Source organism: Phoxinus phoxinus (genome assembly GCF_949152265.1).
Source record: "Phoxinus phoxinus genome assembly, chromosome: 16".
Classification (NCBI taxonomy): Eukaryota; Metazoa; Chordata; class Actinopteri; order Cypriniformes; family Leuciscidae; genus Phoxinus; species Phoxinus phoxinus.
Window position 1 is genome coordinate 28,869,821 of NC_136891.1, and position 23,573 is coordinate 28,893,393.

Consider the following 23,573-nt stretch of genomic DNA (forward strand, 5'->3'; position numbering starts at 1 on the left):
ATCATTTTATGATAAATATTTGAACAATTCTGATGTAAAATTTTGACCCATGATCTCATAGCCTACTATATATATAAAGATTATAAAGACGGACAATTACAACCTAAAATCAATTCATCGCACTAAACATTTCAGTCAAATTCTTCTGACACTGAAGAATAAATGATGGACAAATAAGTGACAGACCACAGCTTTTTTTCTTCAACTTTTATTTGAAATGATTTAACGCAGGGGAAACCGAGCATCATGTTTGTGGAGATATAAAAGTCTTTACCAAAAAAACAATCCACAAAATGTTTATGTCATGTACTCATGACCATACCAATACCAGGCTCAAGCATCCCACTAACTCTATCTCAGCACACGGAGGTATCTCACCGTTTAATAAATAAGCCTCTTATCAGCGCATAGTATTTAGTCATAAATATCAAGGGGCTTTCAGAACATACCTTTTACAAAAAAGCAAATATAAATGTTATCAAAGCAATTACAAAAATCAAACAAAACGAGCAAGAAATGCAAAGAACCCTGAAGTAAATCATATTGGCAAAAGAATTGGCACAAACAAAAAATAACATTTGTAGCAATCACAGAATTTCATAAATTATAGGCACTCATGTTTAAACAAACTTGCTCAACCTCATGAATATGCTAGTGTGCAGCAAGATGTTCAGGTGGCATTGCCATTCAGTTACCCCTGTAAGCAGCTTTTTTAAAAGGATATTTCACCCAAAAATTACAATTCTGTCATCGTTTATTCACTCTCAAGTTGTTCTAAACCTGTATGCCTTTCTTTCTTCTGTTGAACACAAAAGAAGATATTTTGAATGTCAGTAACCAAACAGTTGATGGACCCCATTGACTCCTATAGTAATGTTTTCTTACTATGGTATCAATGGGTTTTGGTTACCCATATTCTTCAAAATTCATACAGGTTTGGAACAACTGAAGGGTGAGTAAATGATGACATTTTCATTTTGTGGTGAACTATCCCTTTAATTATTTGCTTTTGATCAATTATTTCACTCTGAGAATGACAACAAATTACATGACCAGGAATATTCCAAAATTAATAGTACATAAGCACTACATTTCACCCACACAAGCACAACTTTTTATGACCCTTGCCACAGAGACATTATCACCTGATGAACAAAGTTTGACCACACAACAGTTCACCCAATTAAGTTGATCTCAGGCTTTTATATTCAATGAATTTTCCTGTAAGGACATACAAACACAATTCATGAAATTTGACTTGAATTTCTCTCACTGATCCATGTTTCCTTTCGAAAAGAGCAAAAGGATCAATCCTGTGGCGTATCCGAAGGCTCAAACTAAATACATTTGTTCAAAAACTCTGAAATGCATCCATTATTCAGACATTTAAAATGCTTTGGAAACGTAGCTTTGCAGTTGAGGTTTCACAATGACATTCAGAAATAAAGATACATACATATATATTTTTTTAAAGACCAAATACTGTGTGAATAATCTTTGAAAGAAATATTTTAAATAATGATTTCAAATAAATAAGAGGTCACAGAGATATGAAAGACATTCTGACAGAATGCAATTGCCATGTGGACTCTGTGTTGCCATACTTTCCCACGTGAGCCAAAAGTGAAGGTCAATTTGCACAAACTAACAAGGGTTCGCCACTAATGTTATCACAGAGGAAACGAGTTATTCAACGCTCTTCTGTGGTGGGTTTTGCAAGCAGGATAGTGTGTTCGAGCCGTTTGCGGTACAGGTGCTGTTTGGTTAGGTGAGGGCGAATCCCTTTCGTACGTTTCTTTGGCATTCTGTGGCGTCCAGTCTGCCTTCAACATCTATCCTGCTGGGATGAGAGCTCTGTAACGTCAAACGAAAGAGGACAGAATCATTTGTTTGGAAGAATGAGTCTTGTTTGTGGGGGTTAAAGACGTATCTCTATAAAGTGCCTGGTTGAACTGATTCTAGGCATGCTCAGTAGCAGCCTTCTCTCCAGCTCTCGTCTCTCATACCGCTATACGTCCTTGGAGCTGGCAGAGCAGACCTGCAGGGCAAACCACACACGCACTCAGTATTCAATTCAATTCAATTCAAGTTTATTTGTATAGCGCTTTTCACAATACATATTGTTTCAAAGCAGCTTTACAGTATGTTGGACTTCAGACGCTTGCTACTTAATGGTATTGAGTCGTGAGAAGCTGAGAGTACCTGCGCACTGGCTGGACCAGTTTGCTGCGAGGCACTGGTAAACCTCCTCCAGCATTGGTGGCGGGGCGGGGCAGGCCGCTGCGGGACGGGGCCATGGAGCGTGTGGGCGTGGTTGTGCCTGAACCATGATTAGACACGACCTTCATGGGCTGACGGAGAGCCAAGGGAGACGGGGCAGCAGGAGTCCGCAACTTACTGGAGGAGGGCACTGGGAGAAAGAAAACAATCGGGAAGATAAGTGGGAATGACGGTTACAGACCAGAGTAAAGGCAACAGAACAACATTTCATAAAAGATAAAACATTAAAGACTGAATAAAAGAAAGTGCTTTTTATTCAGTAGTTTATCTTCCATTAATATAATACCTGATACAAGCCATTCAAGGGACCACAGTCATGAGTTAATGGGAATGGGGTTAAAATAACAAATAAGAATAAAAAAAGATGGATTCAACCCTAAAAACTAAAATAATGCAGTAAGACAGCTCCAATTCATTAAAAACGACCACAGTTCAATGAACGCTTCTATGCAACACGCAGAAGGCCGCTTTCCACAGTCACAGAACACAAGTTCACTAGCATTAATGACATTCAACACAAAGCTGAAAGAAAAGGAAACAATAAGAATGGATGGGTTAAAACAGCCTTGATCAACTAGTGTTGTTCACAAACATTTTGCACAATACTAGTTCTACAAATGTCCCCTTGTTGCAAAAATGGGGTAAAAACACAAATCACAGAACAAACACAATCTACCATTCACGTACACTTGCACAACATAAAATATCACAGCACTGAGAAGCTGCATCATCATCATCAGTCTATATACTCACTGAAATCTGCTTCCTCTCCGAAGCAACACGAGAGAGGAACTGGGTAAAAGATGGAAAAGAGAGGGGTTGGTTTGCATCCGTTCCAAAGGCTGGCGAATTGCTCAGGACTCATACCATCATGTGTTTCTTTTTAAAGTGCAAGTGTGAAAGCAACTTGATTTAATGCAATCAAAGTGCATTAAATAAATATTTAGTGCATCTGTAAAATCGCAGAGACCGGTCGGTGTCTTCAGACTACTGGAACAGTTATGTGACAACTTTCAAGCAGTTTCATTTAATAAAAAGATAGCAGAAGACATGGCACATTTGTGCCCTCAGCATCCCTCAACATACAATACTGCAAAGCAGCAGCAGCAGCATTCACAATCACAGATGAAGCATAGATTCTGAAAAGGCCAATCAGCCACTCCGAAACAATACACAACACAAAATACTAACTAAACCGACACAATTCAATCCTGCACAAAAACGGTTCAATCTGGACTCAATGCTGCGAGATGACCTTATAACTGCAGATCGACAGAAGTGGCCTTTTTATGACCAATACATATTATCTTTGTTTACATGACCAATAAGTTATAACCAATGTGGACCTGTTTTTTTGACACAATTATTAAACTGGCAGTAGACTAAAAATTAGAGACTTATTTATTATAATTGTTAATACTATTGTTCATGGAAACATTATCAATAATGGTTCAATCCTCCATTTAGGCCCAATTGACCCTTCGCAGGGAGCTTGATTGACAGGTGATCTGAACAATCATACTTCGCCATCCGCCATTTTGTCGGACAAAGCAGTCAGGAGAGTTAGTGGATTAACATGGGAGGATTTGAACTTGAAAAACGGAGTGTATTGACGCCTTTCTGCAGTTAAGACAACATTCCGTGCGTGAGAACATGGTGTGGTGTGAGAGCGGCGTAGCTTGTCGGACATAGCGACAGTAACTAAGCGGGGCGGGTCTTTGCGAACGGTCAATTGCATTCACACCAAGAGTTTCAGAGCTAAAAATCCCCTTCATAACTTTTCCCAAACCTACCAGGTTGGTATGCAATAAAATATTCTCCCATAAAAGAAACATGGCCAAAAAAATTTAATCCAGACCCCTCTTTTCAAGCAGAACTTGATGTGATTTCTGAGGTCAGCAAACAGCTTCCACCCCAACCAAACCGAATGTTGGGTTCATAAAAGTGTCAAAATGCCATAATACTTCCAGCACTGTCTGGTATGCTTTAGCCGTGTCTGGGTGACCTGCTCAGTGCATTACCTCGAAGAGACGTAGGGCTCTGGAGCCTCTCTTTTGGTTTTGGGGATGAGCGCGCAGGTGCTGAGAGCCTTTGGTGTGACGCTGAGATGAGAAATAAGCAGACATTACGTTTTGATTCAGGCTAATCTGAGTTCAGCCGTCCACCTCCACCTGCAGACACTTAACCTCCAACCAGACCTGATCCAGAATCAGCTTTAACTGAATACTTTAAGGAGTTCCAAGGAAAAAACAGCCAGCCAGGATTGGGTTTAATTCAAGGCAGAGCCATTCCATGCATGGTTAAGACAGAAGACCGCTTCTAACCAGCCACCAGAGGGCGCCACAGTCAAGAGAAAAAAATAAGCCCTCGGCGAAGAACAGGCAGGAGCAGCACGAGGCCAAGAGTGAATCCAACTACATCCAGACAACCAGCACCTCGGCCAAAAACAAAGGGTGTGAGGAAGAGACAGGCGGAGAGAGAAGGGAAGAGGCAGAGCATGCTAGGCAGGAAGGACAGAAATAAAACAAGACTGTCTATGTTACCGAGGGAGAAGCCTGAAGAACGCTGAAATACTAAGGCGCAATAATGTGTAAACTCACTTAAGCAAGCTAATGTCTCTGTCTGTGCTGGCCGATTCCCCCTGGGCACTGAAGAAGATATTCATTTTTACTCCACCCTCGTTTGAGAGACTGACCACTGATAGAGAGAGATCCTCATTCGTTGACCTTGCATGCATAAAATGATTCAGTATGCGGTCATGAAATGTTCCGTTTTATAGGGGGTCACAGTTTTAAAAAGCGGTGGGGCCAGCTGCACTTTTTTCACTTTTGGGCTGGTTGTGATGTCATGAAATGCCAAATGGTTCAGCTCATGAATATCAAGTTAGGTTATGCACAATTTTAGTTTTTTTAACATTAAGAACATTGTTGTCAACATTTCCAATAGAATGCATGCGCAAGAAGAACTGTTAATGGAACCAAATGTCATTCTATTTTTTTTAAAACAGAACGAGTCCTAAATAAGATGCCGCTGTCGTTTTCTACCACTAATGACAAAACCACAAGCATTTAACATTAAAAAGAACAAATTCTAGTACTGGATCACTACACTATATAACATTGACTCAAGAATTGGATAAATTCCTGCCGAAAGCCATGTCATCCAGTGATTGGGACAAAATCGGCTATAGCAATGACATGTATGCTTTAAGACTATTAAATCACATGGGTGTAATGGCATATTAGAATACCGGTAATCTGAAATGTTTCCCTTAAAAAAAAAAAAAGTATAATTAGCTTTGAATAGTAAGTTACAAGGGCTTTGTTTGAAAGTCAGTCAGGCTTTTAGAGGGAATGCCAAGATGCCAATAAAGCTGTGATCTAAGAGAGACAGTGAGAAGATCAAAGAGCCTCGTCCAGCAAGCCAAGACACCAGCGCTGCAGTTAAGAGCACAACGTGAACATGAGTCAGAAGCACAGAATCCACAGCCAAGAAGTCAAATGTTACCTTATATAAACATTTATGGACAACATAACATTCACGATAAATACTGCATGTGCCGTTTACTAAATGTTAAAAGTTCTGTGTGTGTGTTCATTGGTTGATGTGATGCATAGGCGCCGGTGGGTGCTCACACTCCATAACCATTACTACTGGTCTAGGATCAGTTTTCTCCATAATAATAGCATATTGGCGAAAACAGATTTGGCAAACTATCTGGTGCATATCTGTGTTTGCGCTCTAAAGAGCGACAAAGGTTTCCATTTACAACGCGATTTGCAGTGTTGAGCAATGTAGCTAATCACAAACATCTGTTTATTTATTGAATGCAATGTCAAATCAGAGGCATTTAAATTATGATTATGACAGTATGATTTTTTGTTAAACTTAACAGTGGTTTGTGAACGTTGATGCTTTAATACATTTATTGGGAGCGTTTATTCTGGGATGTGTAGTTTGTGTGGCAAGATGTAAATGGAAACTATTACAAGGAATATTTGGAGTTTTTAAAGAGGAAGCGCATCTCAGCCGTACCCTGAAGTTGGTTCACCTTTTCACCTATGATTACCAACCAAACTAAAACACACATTCTTTCCATAAATGTTGTCGTGAGTCACTCTCTCGCTGATATATCTAATGATTTTGGAGTTAATTACATAAAATGCAATTTATCACTGTGTAAAAAAAAGTTATAATGCCAAATATAACGGTAGAATTGTCTGTATTTACGACCCGCCTGAGAGAGAGGTTCCCGAATCTCAATCATTTTTTGATTGGATAAAATGAATGGAGAATATCTCGTGTTTGTGTGTATTCGAGCCCTATGCATGTATGAGCTGACTGATGTGCCTGTACACTCACTGGCAGACTGGCTCTGGTGTCTGGGTGACCCTCCGTTTGGCACTTGCAGGTTTGACTCACAGCTTCTGCTGTTTTTGACCGGCTCTGCAGTCGGTCCAGAGCTGGATCGTGTGAGGTTAGGGAGACTCCGCCTCAACTTTTCTGCCCACACAGACGGAAAGGATGGAGAAGCCAACATTTAAACAGACATTGTACATACATTTCACAGTGTTTTAAAGCGAAATAGACCAAGTGAAATATGACTGGATGTAGATCTACCTTCATTCTTAATGGTATTTGTCTGGGTATCGTGGCCCTGCAAAGAGTGACGGGGCTGCTGAAGGCGGCTGATGATTGGTTGGGGAGATCCGCGGCTGTACTCTAAAGAGCGTGCAGGTGAGCGAGATCGGGGTGAGTTTCTGGGGGACACGCGTGGCGAGTGCCGAGGGGAGGGGCTGAAGCGGTTGGCGGGGGTGTGGAAGGAATGGTGGACCGCCTCCTCATCATCATCCAGGCTCTGTGCGTCCAGCTCCTGGTCACTCAGAGTTCCTCGCCGCAACGACTGACATGATGAACCAGAGCTACGACGTGACGCCGTTGCAGCATATTCTTGCCTTAAGCCTAAAAGAGGAAACCATAGATACACTTGAGTTTAAATCTCAGTGTGCCCCATTTGGGCATTTTTTTCACTATTCGCACTGTTTATCATCCATTTCAGCAGCATGATAATCAAATGTATAACAATAACTGTTGAGATTAAATGCAACATCGAATGCAACACAAAATGGCACTTGTTAGAGAAAAGCTACCACTTACTCTCCTCCTGCATGCGGGCGAGTATCTGCACGTCTGTGACGTCATTGAGTTTATACGTGGTCGATGAACCGACAGAGTCTTCATCCATCTCTGATGTGCTTAACTCACTGTCTACTGAGGACTGAGGGCTCACTGCCTGCGCGTTCCTGTCAGCCGATCCACGCTGGTGACCTACACAAATCATATTTACATTCATAAATGCCTAAATAAAATAAAAAAGTGACTTCCTGTGTGGTTATTCATAAGAATACCTGTAAAGACACTGGATAGCTGTTGTGTTTTCTGCTTAAGTCATATTGACTGATGAAATAGTAGCATACTATTTACTGTATACTGGACAGTATATACTAATCAGTGGTTACAGAAAATATTCAATTTTCAGTACATTTTAAGAGCTCTTAGCCAAATGACAATAAGAAAAGTGCTTTCATGCAGAAGTAACAAATACATACAAAAGTAAAGATGTCATGCGGTTACTTTTATGATTAGTAACACACTAAAGTAACAGCAAATGAATAAATAGAACTTGTTGGTCATTTATGAGTGACATATAATGACTGTAGCACAATTTCTGAGACTGACAAACCATTTATTAGCATGTAAAAGTAGAAAATATGTAACAGTAGTATGCTACACTGTTACCACATAGGATATTACATTGAGTGAGTGGTCTAATCATCATATTGAAAGTAAATAAAATATAAAATATTCATCTGGAATAATTTTCCTGTTATCAGTATAAAGCTGCTTTGAAACAATCTGTGTTGTATAAAGCACTATATAAATAAAGGTGACTTGACTTTTTATTCCAATTTTGTCTTGCAATCCATGTCAAGTAAAAAAAGAATACATGTGGAATAGAATAGATTTGGATTGATGAGAACTTTACCTGCACTGCCAGGCAGAACGAGTTGCTTGACGATAGGCACTCTAGATGGAGTTGAGGACGGGGAGTTGAAGCCACTGCTGTAGGGACTGTTTGCCGTGTTTGTGCCGTACGGGCTTCCGTAGCCCACTTGAGGACTGTAGGAATTGTTATACAGACTCCTCCGCTTGTTTGCTGCAAGACAAAACAAAACATAGTAAGGGCACTTAAGAACTTCCTGTTGAACATGAAGAGTAACGTTGTTCGTTTAAACAAACACCATTCATTAAAAAGTAACATTTCAGAGCACACCAGCTGTTATCATTAGGAGAAATAAATAGGTCACTTATATGACATTCTCCAAAACACAAAAACAATAGAGGGTCATATCATCAACACCCCCAGGAGGTGTTGTTTTAATGCATGCATGTTTACGCAGACATGCACAATATGGTTCACAGTGTATTATGCATCGCCGAGAGTCAATTTCAAGCATACGGCATGGCCAAGTCTAATACAGTGTCATTCTGGATCTTGGTGGAGTGCACTTGATTGCAAACAATACAGCTTATTCACAGTCTAAGAAGGCTACAATGATGCACACACACAAGAGCCTTACTCAAGTCATTTAGTGGATGACAACGCCATTGCCATTACCATCCAGTCTCTCTCTCTCTCTCTCACACACACACAGACTCAATGTAGGCATTGTAGAGTAGAGCAGCACCATGAATCTGTGATCTATGATTCAGTCATAAGGTCAAACTCTAGTTCAGCTGCAGAATGTATTGCGGTTAAAGCTTTTGGCAATAACGATGGCTAGAGAATCTAAAGTCTGAATATCAGGCAAGAAAGAGACTATACTGGTCTCTCAAGAGCAGAGCATAAATAGAAGACACTCGAGCTGCTCTCCCTGTGGATATACTCTCACATGACTGCTCAGCACTGGACCCTAGGTGTGTGTTTGGGCTGGAAAATGATGTAAAAAACAACAACATTATTAAATATATTAACCAAGTTAAAAAATATGATACAAATTACTAATTCAAATAAAAAAAGTCACTTTTTAGTGACTTAGAAAATAGTGAAGAGATGTAAACATTTATTTATCATAATCTTTAAAACTTTTTTTAAAGGTTTTTATTTCAGGTTTAATAATATTTTTTTATTGTAATATACATTTTTATAATAAATTATTACCTTATAGGCTATAAATATTTTACCTACAACATGTCAATATGTAAAGAAATGCCACAAAGACTTCCATGAACGTTCTTCATCTGAAAATCCTTCATCGTACTTCTCGAGAATCCAAATCCTTAAACTTTGTTTATTCCAGGTTTAAACTAAAGAAATAATTAAAAGATTGCTTTATTTGATTAGTGAACTAGACATAATTAAAAGTTTAACATACTTCACAATTGTTTATTAAATAAATATATCTTATTTAAATATTTGAAGATATGCCACACAGAGACTTCCATTAAAATTGTCAAGTTTTGAACCAAAAGCATGAAGATTAAATTACTTAGTGTTACTTAAATTATTAAATTGCCACACCATTTAGCTGATGAAGTTTTAAATCTGATTTCCTGTTAAAATATAATTTAGTCTTTAGTAAATTATTTTGGGAAAAAATAAAACACAAAATCCTAGTTGTATGCATGTTGTATCGTTTTATATGGGCAGCTCAACTATCTTGAATATATTGTAAATATTTGAATGCACAGCAGCCTTTAGTGTGTGTGCGCGTGTTTGTGCAGCTGGACACTCAAAAGGTCATAACAGCACATTTCCTTAGACCTACTCTTTCCATGGCTCCATCCACCCTCTCTCACCATCTCCTCTCTAATGACTCTCTCCCCCTCCATTCCTGCCATCACTCAGTGTGTGCTTTATTCAAAGAAAACAACATGCCATCTCCACTTACTTCCTTACAGATCAGGCACTGCACTGCATTAACACCACACCATCAGCCATGCTTACACACAGAACGCTTGAAACAGGGATGTGTGTGTACTGATGAATGCTGAGAATGGCTGGTCTTGGATTGAGACTGGTGTAGATGACCTCTGATAATTGACAGTTCTGCGTTTGTGTGAGTATGTGTAAAAATTGAAGCCAAGAGCGGAGGTCTGTCCTCATTTAGCAGGGACTAGAAGAAATGAGGATTGACACAAAGAGCCCGGATCAGTAATGCTGAGACCGCTCTAAGCCACTAACACCAGACTGTAAGGACATTCGAATCAAGGACATTAACATCAAAAGTCAACAAAACACATCAGACACAATACTAACTACATGCAGACTAGACGTACGAGGTGGAGGATCATTAATACATTACAACATAAGTACACAAAAGTGTCTAAAATTCATTATCTAAAACTGACTCAGTGTCATGCGTGTTTTTCAGTCTTTAAACAGACAAAAATAGATGTGTCCTTAAAACCTAGCCTGAAAAAAAACATTTCAGACTTTTGACAACAGACTTTAAGTCTGGTCAATGCTCATCCTTACCCAGTATGCTGACTCGGGCCATCTCGGATAAACAACAGAGCAGGAGTCATTTATTTATAATGCAGAGTAGCACAGGAGCTGCATGCATGCACTTCCGAACATTTCTGTATGCAGATTTCTGGGATCCAACTTCAGCTCTGGGAACTTTTGGAGCTAGACTGTATGTGACCACATGACCGGATTTGACGTATTCTAATCAAAGCTACAAGCCCTTTCCAAGGATAACCAATATTTTTACACTTAAATTTTCATCTTTAAACATTATTTCTGTGTGGTTATAAATAATTATGTCAGAAATAACTCATTTATAATAATTATTTACATTGATTAGCCATAGACACGTACAAATGAAAGCAAAACTAAAACAAATGCGACTGTAGAGACTGATGGACCTGTTTTCAGTGTTCAGCGATCAGGTTTCACTCTGGCTCAGCATGATCTGTGACTTTGCGAGCGGCTCCGCTTCTGAAGATGCACATCTCCGAAGCGTGTTCAGCGGTGTGTGTGCGCTGTGCTCTGCGTTCGGAGTGCATTCTGCTCAATGTTCCGCTGCAAACTTCGTGTGTGTGTTGCGCACTCTACTCAGTTGCTCATGGTCCAAACGCATGGACCGTTTTGTGTTACTTGAAATAAAAGTGTGGTCATTTTATTGGCTTGATTTTTTTTATTTATTCATATTCAATAAATTATTGAATTTAATTAAAAAAAAAGTTTCATAATAATATTATTAAACAAAAAAAACTAATTTAAAATAAGAAATTAATTAAAAAAACAAAGCAAGTCATTTTCGGTTTCTGTTTTCGTCCAAGTGCATCCAGAATTTTCCTGTCGGTGCATCCATAATATAAATAAAGATGACTTGACTTAATGTCATAATGACATGTAAAGAGATCATGGTTTTTCTGAAATCGGAAACTGATGCTACCAAAGACGTTTATCTAGGAAAGCAGCATCTCTGCCAGAACAGAAATACACTAAGTCTTTTCCATCTTTCAAAATGTCATTAAGTCCATAAATGTGGCCGAAGCGATCTAATGACTGTTACGTTCCAGTCCATCAGATGGTTTGGCTCAACCATGCTCTTTCCACCAGCAGCGCACCACACCGAGAAGACTAATACTGGCTTTGTGCATCTCGAAGACAGAAAAAGCCAAGAAAGAGAAGGGGAAATGAGGACAGCTAATCTGTCATAACTCTGGTGACTGACTACATCCATAAACTGCAAGAAGACAAGTTAAACCCCAGAGATGAGTCTGACACTGAAAAAAGATGCTTCACTAACTGTGCTTTTTATCTGGACTAAATAGGCTAATAAGACGGCAGGGCTCATTACAGGAAATCTGGGCTGTCTGTCAAGAACATCTTGTTCAGCACAGTGGACAGTATACATGAAAATGAGGCTGTCCATCAGCCCATATGACATTTTTTTTCAGGGTAGGGGGTGGACGAGAATATGTGGGAGAGAGTCCTGTAGAGAGGAAAGGTCATCAGAGCAACATGGGCTGTTTCAGGACAAACACCGACACTAAGGGGATCTTCAGACCTGTAGATCGTTTGCTTTGTTCCGAAAGCGGGACTTAATTCGTTACAACGTTGCATTTTCTTCTTGGTTCGATTCGCTTTCACAAGACAACATTTAAAAATGTACCGAAATGTTTATGCAATTGGTCAGTTTCCTCAGCGTAATCCATCAAGATAAATTTACAAGTTTGCTCTGCGAGCTTATTACACAAATTACACAGAATCAGAGACTCCTTTTTTATAACACATTTTCTGTTATGAATTATGATGCAGCTTGGTTTGATGGGTCGGATTGCTTTCCAACCTCAACCGAACCGCAACATAGTTTGTTTTCAATCTGGCTGAGACCACCTCGTTCAGGCATTCTCAGATCGATTGTTTTTGTGCGGATCCGTGCGCGATTGCTGTGTTCATAATTAAATGAACCGATCTAGGTGAATCGAAAATAATGCCAGGTGTGAAACCGCCCTAAGATACTTTGAGAAAGAAAAGTTCACAACAGCAGCATGAAGAGCCATAGATGACATAAAAGAGACAAAGGAGGAAGACAGAATGAATGCAATGATGTTGAAAGTGTACAAGACCTGACAGATCTGTACAGGAAAAAGGATAAGGCATAGTATAAAGGAGAAATGGCAACACAAAAAGAGAAAAGAACAAAAAGAAAGATATCAACAGGGAAACAGAGTGTACTCCAAACAGGATTGCCATAGCGGATTGGATTGCAGGGGCAAGTTGAGGTTGCAGCTAGAGAAGAGACACAGAGAGAGAAATTAATGTTCTTGGCTCAGGGGAAAGTGAATCTCTGCTCTACGCAGTCATAAGGAGGCTCTAAAGACTGAAGAACTTGCTGAATCACAGCATAATGTTCAAGAGTATAGATAGCACTTCCTATTAATACAGACAGTACACTTTGGTGTCCTTTTATTGTTTTTGAAGCACACACACTGTAAAAAAATATTGTTGGTTTAACTTAAAAAAGAAAGTTACCTGGTTGCCTTAAAAATGTGAGTTCATTGAAATTAAAACATTGAGTTAATGCAATGAAGGATATTGGTTTAATCAATAGAAACTCAAAATATTATGTTATCTGAACTACATTAATTATCTAAGTTGATTTGACAAAAGATAAAAAGTTTTGATTACAAATAATGAAAATATTTTTTTACAGTGCATTTAGAGGTACAAACAAAGAAAAAACATGTTTTGTTGAGATTTCTTAGATATATTTATAAACTATTATTGAAATTAGTTAGTTTCTAACAATATAATAAAATCATTTTGACAATTCATTGTTCAGATATTCAATTATTTGTAATAATTATACAATGAATTATTAACTTATTTTAATTACCAAAACTATAAGTAACCCTATGATCAGATGATTTTCCCCATTAAAAAACATTCTGTAAAATTGACATCCAAAATTAGAATTGCTAATAATCTCATTTTATTTTCTCAATTTTACAAAATTTAGTGTTGACTGCATTTGTCTAAACTGTATTTGTCAGGAAAGATCACTTGTACTCTTTCTATCAAATCTCAGACTCTCCTTTCGTCCTCGTGTCCAGTGAGTTATGTTATGTAACCACGGTTATGACTACAACCTTATGGAACTGTTTGCATTTCTGAGGGAAGTGTAAAGCCCTGGAATGAGTTACCATGGCCGGGGAAACAGACTCACCAAACAGCAGACATACTATAATAGATCAGCTGTCTGGAAGTTTTACTATGTAAAAACAACCAATTTGTAATGACCAAATTGGTTATTCACGAGCTATAAAGTTTACAGCAGCTGCGTCCAAGCTCGGTTTCAAAATTGAGTGAGCTGCCTAGCCATATAATACCTTTTCACAAAAAGTACATATAGCTTATAAGAGTGCTGAGTCAGACTTGTCAACCTTCTGGATGGAATTCATTAATGTGTGCAAACACGTCCGTCTCTATTTTACTTTCTCACATACACGCAGATGCACTCCACAGAGGTAGCCGGTTCTGAAGAGGGCACAAGAGAGGCATTAAAGAAAGAAACAAGCAAAGAGAGAGAGACAAAGAAGCTAAAAGGTGTGCCTAACAGGATAGAGATTTGACATGCATCCCACACATCTGCACTGGCTCTCTTCACTCTCTTGGCAACAGCTGTAGGGAATTAGCAATGCCTCGGGTAACCTGGAAACCACAATACACACCCGACACACAGTCAGCATGGGCTGAATGCTCGCTATCAATAAGCTTTACACAGTCGGGCAGTGAATGAGTGTTTTTTTTTAATTTTTTTATTGAAAGTGTTTTGATAAATGACTAGCAAAATAAAATAATCTCAAGTGTCTTCTGCAAGTTGTTTATATAGACAAATAAATTGGTTTGTCAATTGTTTAGGTTTAATTACAGGATATGCTTATATGCTCAATTAATTATGTATAGCCTATTAATATTTGCCAAAAAAGATGACATTGTAGCAGACAAAAGTTTAAATTACAGCCCTAAAAATTATATGCATAGGCCTATATATATAAATATTGTTCATTTCAGGGTCGGTAAGCTTTTTTTAAATGTTTTTAAAAAGAAATGTCTTATGCTCACCATATATTGGTACGGTCTGTCTGTACTGGTACTTACTGTCACTTTTGATCAATTTAATGTATCCTTGCTGAACATTAATTAATAAAAATAAAAAACCCTTTTTTTGGTCTTATCTTGGAAATGTGAGATGAAAAAACATTCATGAAACAAGGGTGCTGCTGTCTGCTCTATAATGACATTATGAGTCCACTTAAAACAATGACATCATACACCAGTTTGTCTCGCACAATGACAAGAGTGATTCACACCTGGCCCTGTTCCAAATATGAATCAAATGCAGCCACTGCAGACTGGATCTTTTAATGGAAAAATCTGATCTATGAACAGTTCTCTGGAACGATTCCCATGTCACTCAAGGTGACGGTAGAGTGAACTGTAGGAAATGAGCCAGGACTGATCTCTGAGAGAATCCCTCAAAAGGACTCTTAAGATCATTTGTTCAGTCTCTAGACTTTCCTTATTGAAGTAATATAATAAAAGTAAAATATACGAGTATAATAAAAGTGTGATGTAACAGTATGTCAGTGGGTGTTGTAAAAAAGTCACATGTCAGTAAAAGCAGTCAGTGCCTTTCTATAGAGACCTGCTCAATTTAAGACATGTCACATGGGCATACCTGACTAAAAACAGCAATAGCCTTCCTGACTAAGAATAAGACTAGGGGGAATCTGCTATAACTCTTCTCTACCTAGAATTAGAAGAGAGATGGACGGATAGTACACAAGACACGGCCGAACGCGCAAGGATTTATCCAAGTAAACTGCCAGGCCACAAGTTGAAAACATGTTGACAGACTGATCACAGCAAGGAAGTGCGGAAGGGAGAGAATCAGAGCCAGAAATTGAGTTCAATGAATGGGTAGAGGACAAAAGAGAGAGAGAGATGAAAGGAAGAACGAAGACTGAAAAAGAGGAAGCGATAGGTTTTGAATAAAATCAACAAAGACAAACACATGGTTTAAAGAGAAAGATGGCAAAATAACCTGTGTGACAGTTTCTATTCAGCAATAAAATACTTTTTTTTTAAGAAAAGTGTAAATATGTATAATATGTGTATAATGTATACCGGTACATATGCAAATTAAAAAACCTACTTAAAAGAATAGTTCGCCCAAAATTTTAATTTCGCACCGGATAGTTCTAGAAACTAGCCATCAGGGTGGTTCCCGAGAACTAATGGTTCCCTTAGGAACATTTTCCAGGTTGTATTCGCACCGCCAGTAAGTAACAACGCTTGTTGTTGTGACTTATTTTGACGACATGGCGGACATTTATTTTGACGCCGCTGAGAATGCTAGAGCCTGAACACATAGTGCTCCCATTCTCCACCTTCGTTAGTTCACGATCTGTCTAACAGTGCTGTCCAATATGTTATTAGATACATAGAAGTAGACAATATATGAAATATATGAAAAGGTATAAAAAGCATAAACCTTGTGGTTGATGTCCAGTGTTGCTAGCTGAGCAGAAATACATAATCTTGTTTGGCTTAGTCCCAAAGTTGCATTGGATTTTCGCCTTAGAGTAATGGTTGAGAGATCCATCTATCACTGTTTTCCATGTTTGCAGAGTTAGTTTGGGGAGTAAACATATAGGCTTTAATCTGTGTGTTTACACAGCTTTTTTTTTTAAATGATCGGTGCTGGTGTTTTGTGTGTGTTCAGCCAATCAACGTACACTGTCACTGGTAGTTCCTATAGTGCTGCTGGGTAAGACCCTACTCTGAAGTAGGAGCTAAATGAGTTCCTTCAAAAGGAGTTCCTAGAACTAAAATCGTTCCTAGTTCCTGCGGTGTGAACAATGCAAAATCAGGGTATAGTTCTAGGAACTAAGAAAATGTTCCTCTGGTGCAAAAACCCCAATAATTTACACACCCTCAAGCCATCCTAGGTGTATGACTTTCTTCTTTCAGCCGAATACAATCAGAGTAATATAAAAAAATATCCTGGCTCTTCTAAGCTTTATAATGGCATTGAATAGTGTTTTTGAAGCTCCCAACCCAAGCATATGTATCCATTATAGATGTAATCCTTATGACTCCAGTGGGTTAATAAGTGCCTTCTGAAGCAAAGCGATGGGTTTTTGAGGTCACCCAAACGTTAGGGCTACTACAAATTAGAGCTTAGATCGGGCCCCCCAAAAAAAAAAAAATCAAGCCGGCCCTACCCGAGCCCGTGCACATTGTGTCCGAGCCCGGCCTGGCCCGACACATTAACTGTAATTATGAGCCCAAACCCGATTTAAACACGACCATTTTTTAATACGTGGGCTGTTATAACTGACGTTCTCAACTACATTGAACTACAGAAATCGGTTTAGAATTATCTTAATGCAACAAGGATGAAGCATGTAAACGGTGTTGTTTGTTTATTCAGAATGGAATGGATCGCAAATGGATCTGAATGAAGAAACGTAAAAAAAAAAAAAAACGTGAACAAGAATAAACTTTGGATGGCCTACTACTCTAATATAATTCAACAAGCTTTTAGAATATAGAATATTTTTCACAAATATTGCATCCACAGTTGCTGGCGGTCCTTCTCTGCTCTATCGTTCGGCCAGCTGCGCTGAACACCCGCTCTGCTGTCATAGGTGAGCAGCGTGCCGCACTTAATGCACTCGACAAAGCCAACACATATGTCATCACTCACTGCCCATGACTTTTTTAAAATGGTTCTATACCTCCGACTTTCCTCCTAACTTGCTCAAAGTTAATTCTCCTATTTTTATTTTTATCCTTCATGCTCCATGTTGCACTTAAGCTACACAATACAGCACAGCAGGCCCGGTGTGATGCGTGCGAGTGGAGGAGACGCTGCGCATGACACGTGACGAGCTTGATCAAGGGCCCGAGGATAGTCGCGGGAAATATCGGCCTCAAGTTCGGGCTCGGGCAGAGAATCTAAGCTCTACTACAAATACCCTCTAGAGAATCAAGACATCCTTGTAATACAACAGTGGAAGATATTACATGAATGGAAATGATGTGCGTGTGGTACCTGACATGGTAAGGTCGAGTCTGTGTAAAAGAGAGCGTTTGGCAGACTCCATATCAGGACTCGGGTTATCCAGAGCCTGTCTGCACCACACGATGGGACTCAAGGCTTTCTGCAGAGGACTGTTCAATTTTGCCTCGTACAACCTGCAGAAACACAAGCTAGAGGTTAGTCACATGGAATAAACACACTCTCATTACATATCCGGCACACAAACACTTAACCAAGAAACATGCTGAGTGGTGAAGTTTTGAGATGCCTCGATTAACAGTGGCTTATTCAGCAAAAGCATGATTCAGTTTAAATTAAATCTTGCCAAAAGGAAAACAACCCATTAAAACTTTCTGTAATCTTTAAGGTAAGGTGTAAACTGTGCACTCTATAATATTGTGCAGGCAGCTTTGCTTAGTCATTGAGACCTAAATTAATAGGGCCACATGAAAGCCTGTTGGAGAACTGTTCAGGTCAGCTGATCACAAGCTTGTTTACTATCTGCTAAATACGGCCATATGACAACAACAGATCATCTCAATGTGACAGCTGTAGTAGAGAGGACGTTTGTTAGTATTAGAGGGTGATATTATCAGTTAGCTTAAGTAAATTGAGTATGTTTCTTGATTTGTGTACATGACTTCACATCCAGATGAGGGAATTGTATATTGTGTATGTTCAGGTGATCACAAACCCCCACAAACTAGTCAGTTGACCCCTGATTTTGTTGAGGATCTCAAAACACATGATGTTACCGTTTTAAAAGATTAAATTTAGCACTGGTATTAAGGCAAGAGGGTTCTGAACTGGCAGCTGGAGAGAAGATATATTGAAGCGAGAAGGGAAGAGAGAGAGGAGTGAACAGTTATAACTGCACTGCATGAGTCTTGTTTTCTGGTCTAATACAGAGTCTAATACAGAGGCAGCTGTTGCTCAGGATCACCTGACAGTAACAAGTGGTAGCAAAAGTTTTTTGTTTTTTTACAGACAATAAAGAAAACTGTATTATTAAAATGTAATTTAATCCTGATGACAAAGCTACATTTTCAGCATCATTACTCCAGTCTTCAGTGTCACAAGATCCTTAAGAAATCATCCTAATACATCCTAGATTTGCTTAAACTTTTTTATTATTACCAAATAACAATTTTTCATGATTATTTGAAGAATATAAAGTTGAAAAGACATCACAAAAACAGCATTTGAAATAGATTTTTTTCTGTAACAATGTAAAAGTCTTTACTGTCACGTTTGATCAGTTTAATGCATCACCCCTAGCTAAAAACAAACAAAACAAATTTCTTTACAAAAAAAAAAAAGCTAACATTTTTTAAAAAAAAGACTCAAATTTGGATTGGTAGTATAAGAAGTTCTGACAGAGACAAACTTGAGCACTACGCATCCTGGACACATCTCTCAAGTCAATGACTGTGATTTAATGGAGTTTGTCAAACAGGCTGACACAAACCATTTTGTTTATAGGTATGGTATGGCAGATTTATTTTTCAGGACTAATAGCAATGTGGGATTGCAGTGTTGGTGGCAGAATCTGACACTTAGTATAATCCCTCACATAGTTTTTCTCATAGCAAGCCTTTCTCCTGAGATACCACAGAAACTGAGACGATCTCCCGGTATAAATATAGTATTCCCATCACAAGAGCGCAGATCTGACTTTGAGAGCCGTGCTGACTGCTGCTTGATTCATTCACCAGAATTATAAACACATTATCTTCTTATCTTGTTAACAGATTTGCTAAATGTGTGGTTTGAAACCATTTGTGACCTTAAACAACATTAAATAAAACAAGCAAACATTATCTCATCCTGCGATAGTCATGACTAAGAAAATTAAATCAATCACGTATCCTTGTTGTAAATAATCATGCATGACCTGCTTGGTTTGACAAGTACACGTTCTGTCCTACTAACTATTTGTAGTGGTAAACAGGTGTTAAGCTCACTGATCTGCTGGAATCCAGCTGTTGAAGGGATTTTCCAGCATTTCGCTGCCACAGCAAGAAATCCGACTAAACCGGATCGAGTGTCCGGATTACAGCATTCTGAGTTTGTGTACATTGACCTAAACCACAGAATCTCACAGAAACTGATTAAAGCAAACACAAACAATGGATTAAGCACTGACATCAATCCATACAAGATCAAAAACTGATAAGATGAAGCTAAATATGTCTATTTCAAATTAATGCTATTCTTTTGAACTTTTTATTCATAAAACATGTTTCACAGTCTCAAAAAAAAAGTATTGTTTATTGAGCAGCATATTAGAATGATTTCTGAAGGATAATGTGACACTGAAGACTTGATGGCTGCTGGAAGAAAGAAAGAAGAAGAAAAAAAAAAATCAGAAATAGTGACCTTATAAAATATATTGGAATAGAAAACTGTTATTTTAAATTGTAAGCTTAAGTGACCAAAGTTCTGCATTGATCATTATTTTGAAATGGGTTAATTGTATCAGAACTGAGGCACACCACCAGGTGACAACTACTACACACTTGTTTACATTTAGTTGGCTCTTATTCATTTCAACAATATGAGATGAGTGGTTTTCTCATGTGATTGCACATATCTGTATGGTTATTTCTCAAAAGCACCATTAATGTATTGCTTATCTCTTTAAAAAGCAGATTGCTCTAGTAATGTTCACGTTAGAGATAAAACAAATGAGCAATATAGGCTACAATGCAGCTAATGCAGAAAACCATGTACATCTAATCTGAGGCCTTATCAGAAAGACATAGATGCATTGCAAATGTATAATTGCTTTAAGGACATTGACGCATGACACAATGGCTGTCATTAAGTAGATTTATAAAGCAAAACTTGATACTAAAATAAACTGAAGGGCAAATGAAAAGGACTCGCACGTCAGAAGCAACTGCAAGACAGGCCGTGGTGCTAACTGAAAACAAGCAGTCAGCAAACTGTTGCTCCTGAATGCTCAGACATAAGACACTAATAATCAGATGACAGTCGTATTGCAGTCACTGCAGTGATTAACTGAGACATGGGAGCAACAATGCATCAAGCGCATTCCTCCAAATGCGCGTCATTCTCTGTGGCGTCTGCACGCACACCTGTCAAACACATGAAGGGTGTGTGTGTGTGTGTGTGTGTGTGTGAGAGAGAGAGAAGGTTATTCCTCTGATCGGGGTTAACACCTCGTCCAGGCAGCTTACTCACCAGCTGTCCTCCTCTTCGTTCAGGCAATCCATGTCCTCCAAATCGAGGATCTCTACCTCGTCCAGCACCGAAGTTTCTCCGTCCTCGATAAAATCCAGCGAATCGTTGTAATAAGACGAGAGACTAGTGTTCGAGGCGGTACACGAAGCGATGTCACTGTCATACCCTCCTCCGTAACTGCTACCGTGATATGATCGCCTGGGGCTCAGACGGGAGTTTTCCAAAACCCCACCGAAACCCCTCGATCCGCCGAACCCCACCCCAGTAAACCCGGCGAGCCCCGCCGCCGCTCCCGGGGAATCATACCCGGCGCTCACGGGTCTGGTGTTCCCCGACAATCCGCCCGAGAACGAGAGCTGACTGGATCGGCTCCGAAGCTGCTCGTTCTGCTGCTCGAGTTTCTTCACTAAGTCTTGGAGCTTCCGCACCTCCAAGTCCGCGTTTATGTTTGAGTTGATATCCTCCATATCGAAAGCAACGATATGTCCTCGCGTCACTCGTGTCCGTTAGGTCTGTTCAAACTACAGCCAAAGTCAGCAAGTTCGCGAGCCTTCGTCGCAAGCTCTCTAAAGTAAGCACTGTCAACGCCGCGGCTCGAAAGTTACTAATCTTATCGTCGTCATCTTCTCCAGGCACTCATACACACTGTAAGCTCCGTCGCCATCTTTACTGTCCGCCAGTCGCTAACTGGGAAATCTTTTGAGAAGCTAGAGGTGAGACGTCATCACGTGTCTCAGCGGGGACGAGCACGTTTTGGGAGCGACCCTTCCCTGGAACCTGGCACGCGCACTTTAACTCATTTTATAAATATGTAAATATGGTAAATACACACTCGACTACATTATTGAAACAGAATACTTGTAATACTCAGAGCTTTACTTACGTGTTATTGCCGCAATTTTGTACGTTACCTGGACACCATTAAACTTGTACTCTTACTCAATTTAACATTTTTAAAGCATTAATACATACTCTACGATTTTATTTAGACATTGTACAAAGTATATGTTTGCAGACAGATTTATGGCTATTTTTTTTTTTTTAGTTTTTAATGTGGTTTTGCCTATAATTTATGGTTGCTATAGTAAAAGCAACTGATAACAATTTTAATATCAACATTTTTACCTTGTGAAGGGATGTCTCAGTCACTCACTACAACACTATAAAATTGCTAAAGATGAACCAAATTGACTTGATGCTCAGTCTATAAACAACGATATTCAGATGTCAAACAAGTTAGCTGGTGAATTTAAATATAACAGTTTATTTTACTCCTGGGGCACTAATCACAAATTAAGAAACTCATACACTCAAATCTTTGCTGAAGTGAATATGGTGCAAAAACACATTCACAAACCCATATCAAAAATATGAAGTCATGGACAAATTTTCCACTGTCACAGGTGCTCAGTTGTTTTGCTCCAAAAATACCATCATATGGAAAAGCCATGTAAATTAATAATATTTTTAAAAGCCCTGAGATTTTTTTTTTATACAATAAATATACATTTTACTTGAAATGCAAAACTCTAAAATATTTTATCTGGCAGAATTTGAGTAATAACTAAATAAATTATATAATATATATATTATATATATATATGTTTGTATATATATATAAACATTTAAAAGAGTTTCTGGAATTCTTAAATGTAAGTATTTTAATATTTTACTAAAGGAAGTCTTTTTAAATCATTTATTTTTCCACTAAAAATGTATACTTTTACTTTTGATTAGGTTGAACACAGTACCTGAACAACACTCTATGAGGTATAGGCTAAATAACTAAATCTTTGCATGTTAAAAAGTTTGCATTTAAAATTTGCATTGGCTGTTTTTGAGATGCATGCTGAAATTATATAGTGTCTTTAGATTTTTTGTTCTCTGTTATGGTCTCACTTTCCAATTAAACATAATGTATTGATGTTACCATCTCTGACAGAAATCTTCTCATTGTTTATTAAGTTTATGATAAGTTTACGATTTAAATAAAAATCTTTGGCCTTGTTTGGACATGTACCATATTTCCTCACAGCCCATCATTTTAACACAGAACGAATGGCATCAGCCAGAAGGACCGCTGCAAGCACTTCAGGATTTATCTTCTTGTACAGAGGGATAAATCTGGATTAGAACCTTAAAATGTTCACTCAGTTCTACTCACTTATCCCTGGCCTCGACTGAACTTCACAATTTCCAGTCATTTAAGTTCCAGGTGAGCAAGACAGCAAGGCTAAGAGATTATTATTGTCCTAGGGCAGGGGTTTTAAACCTTTGCAGACCCAGGGTACACCAACACAGACTCCCAACTAACCCAGGAACCCCCAATATAATAGTAAAAAAAAATAAAAAAATCCCAATAACCCACTCTAGCCATATTAGTAGGCTGATAGTGTGCATCTCGAAATATTTTGCCCATAGGACCATAAAAAAAACCTTTCTACTCACCAGGGGAGA

General features: G+C 38.7%; 1 protein-coding gene across 8 annotated transcripts; it reads right to left on the reverse strand.

Moving 5' to 3' along the window:
* Positions 1–202: 202 nt before the first annotated feature.
* On the reverse strand, positions 203–21,904 carry slain2 (SLAIN motif family, member 2). Of its 8 annotated transcripts, XM_079584575.1 has the most exons (11): positions 21,117–21,883; positions 17,922–18,064; positions 8,327–8,497; positions 7,438–7,608; positions 6,901–7,242; positions 6,643–6,783; positions 4,302–4,382; positions 3,034–3,072; positions 2,203–2,410; positions 2,007–2,038; positions 203–1,854 (listed from the first exon to the last, which is right to left on the reverse strand). In XM_079584575.1, the coding sequence occupies exons 1-11, from the start codon at positions 21,581–21,583 to the stop codon at positions 1,826–1,828; spliced, it is 1,824 nt and encodes a 607-aa protein (XP_079440701.1). In that variant the 5' UTR covers positions 21,584–21,883; the 3' UTR covers positions 203–1,825. The 8 variants fall into 8 exon arrangements, with proteins under 8 accessions (XP_079440701.1, XP_079440705.1, XP_079440703.1 ...); XM_079584579.1 differs by lacking the exon at positions 4,302–4,382; XM_079584577.1 differs by lacking the exon at positions 3,034–3,072.
* Positions 21,905–23,573: the final 1,669 nt, after the last annotated feature.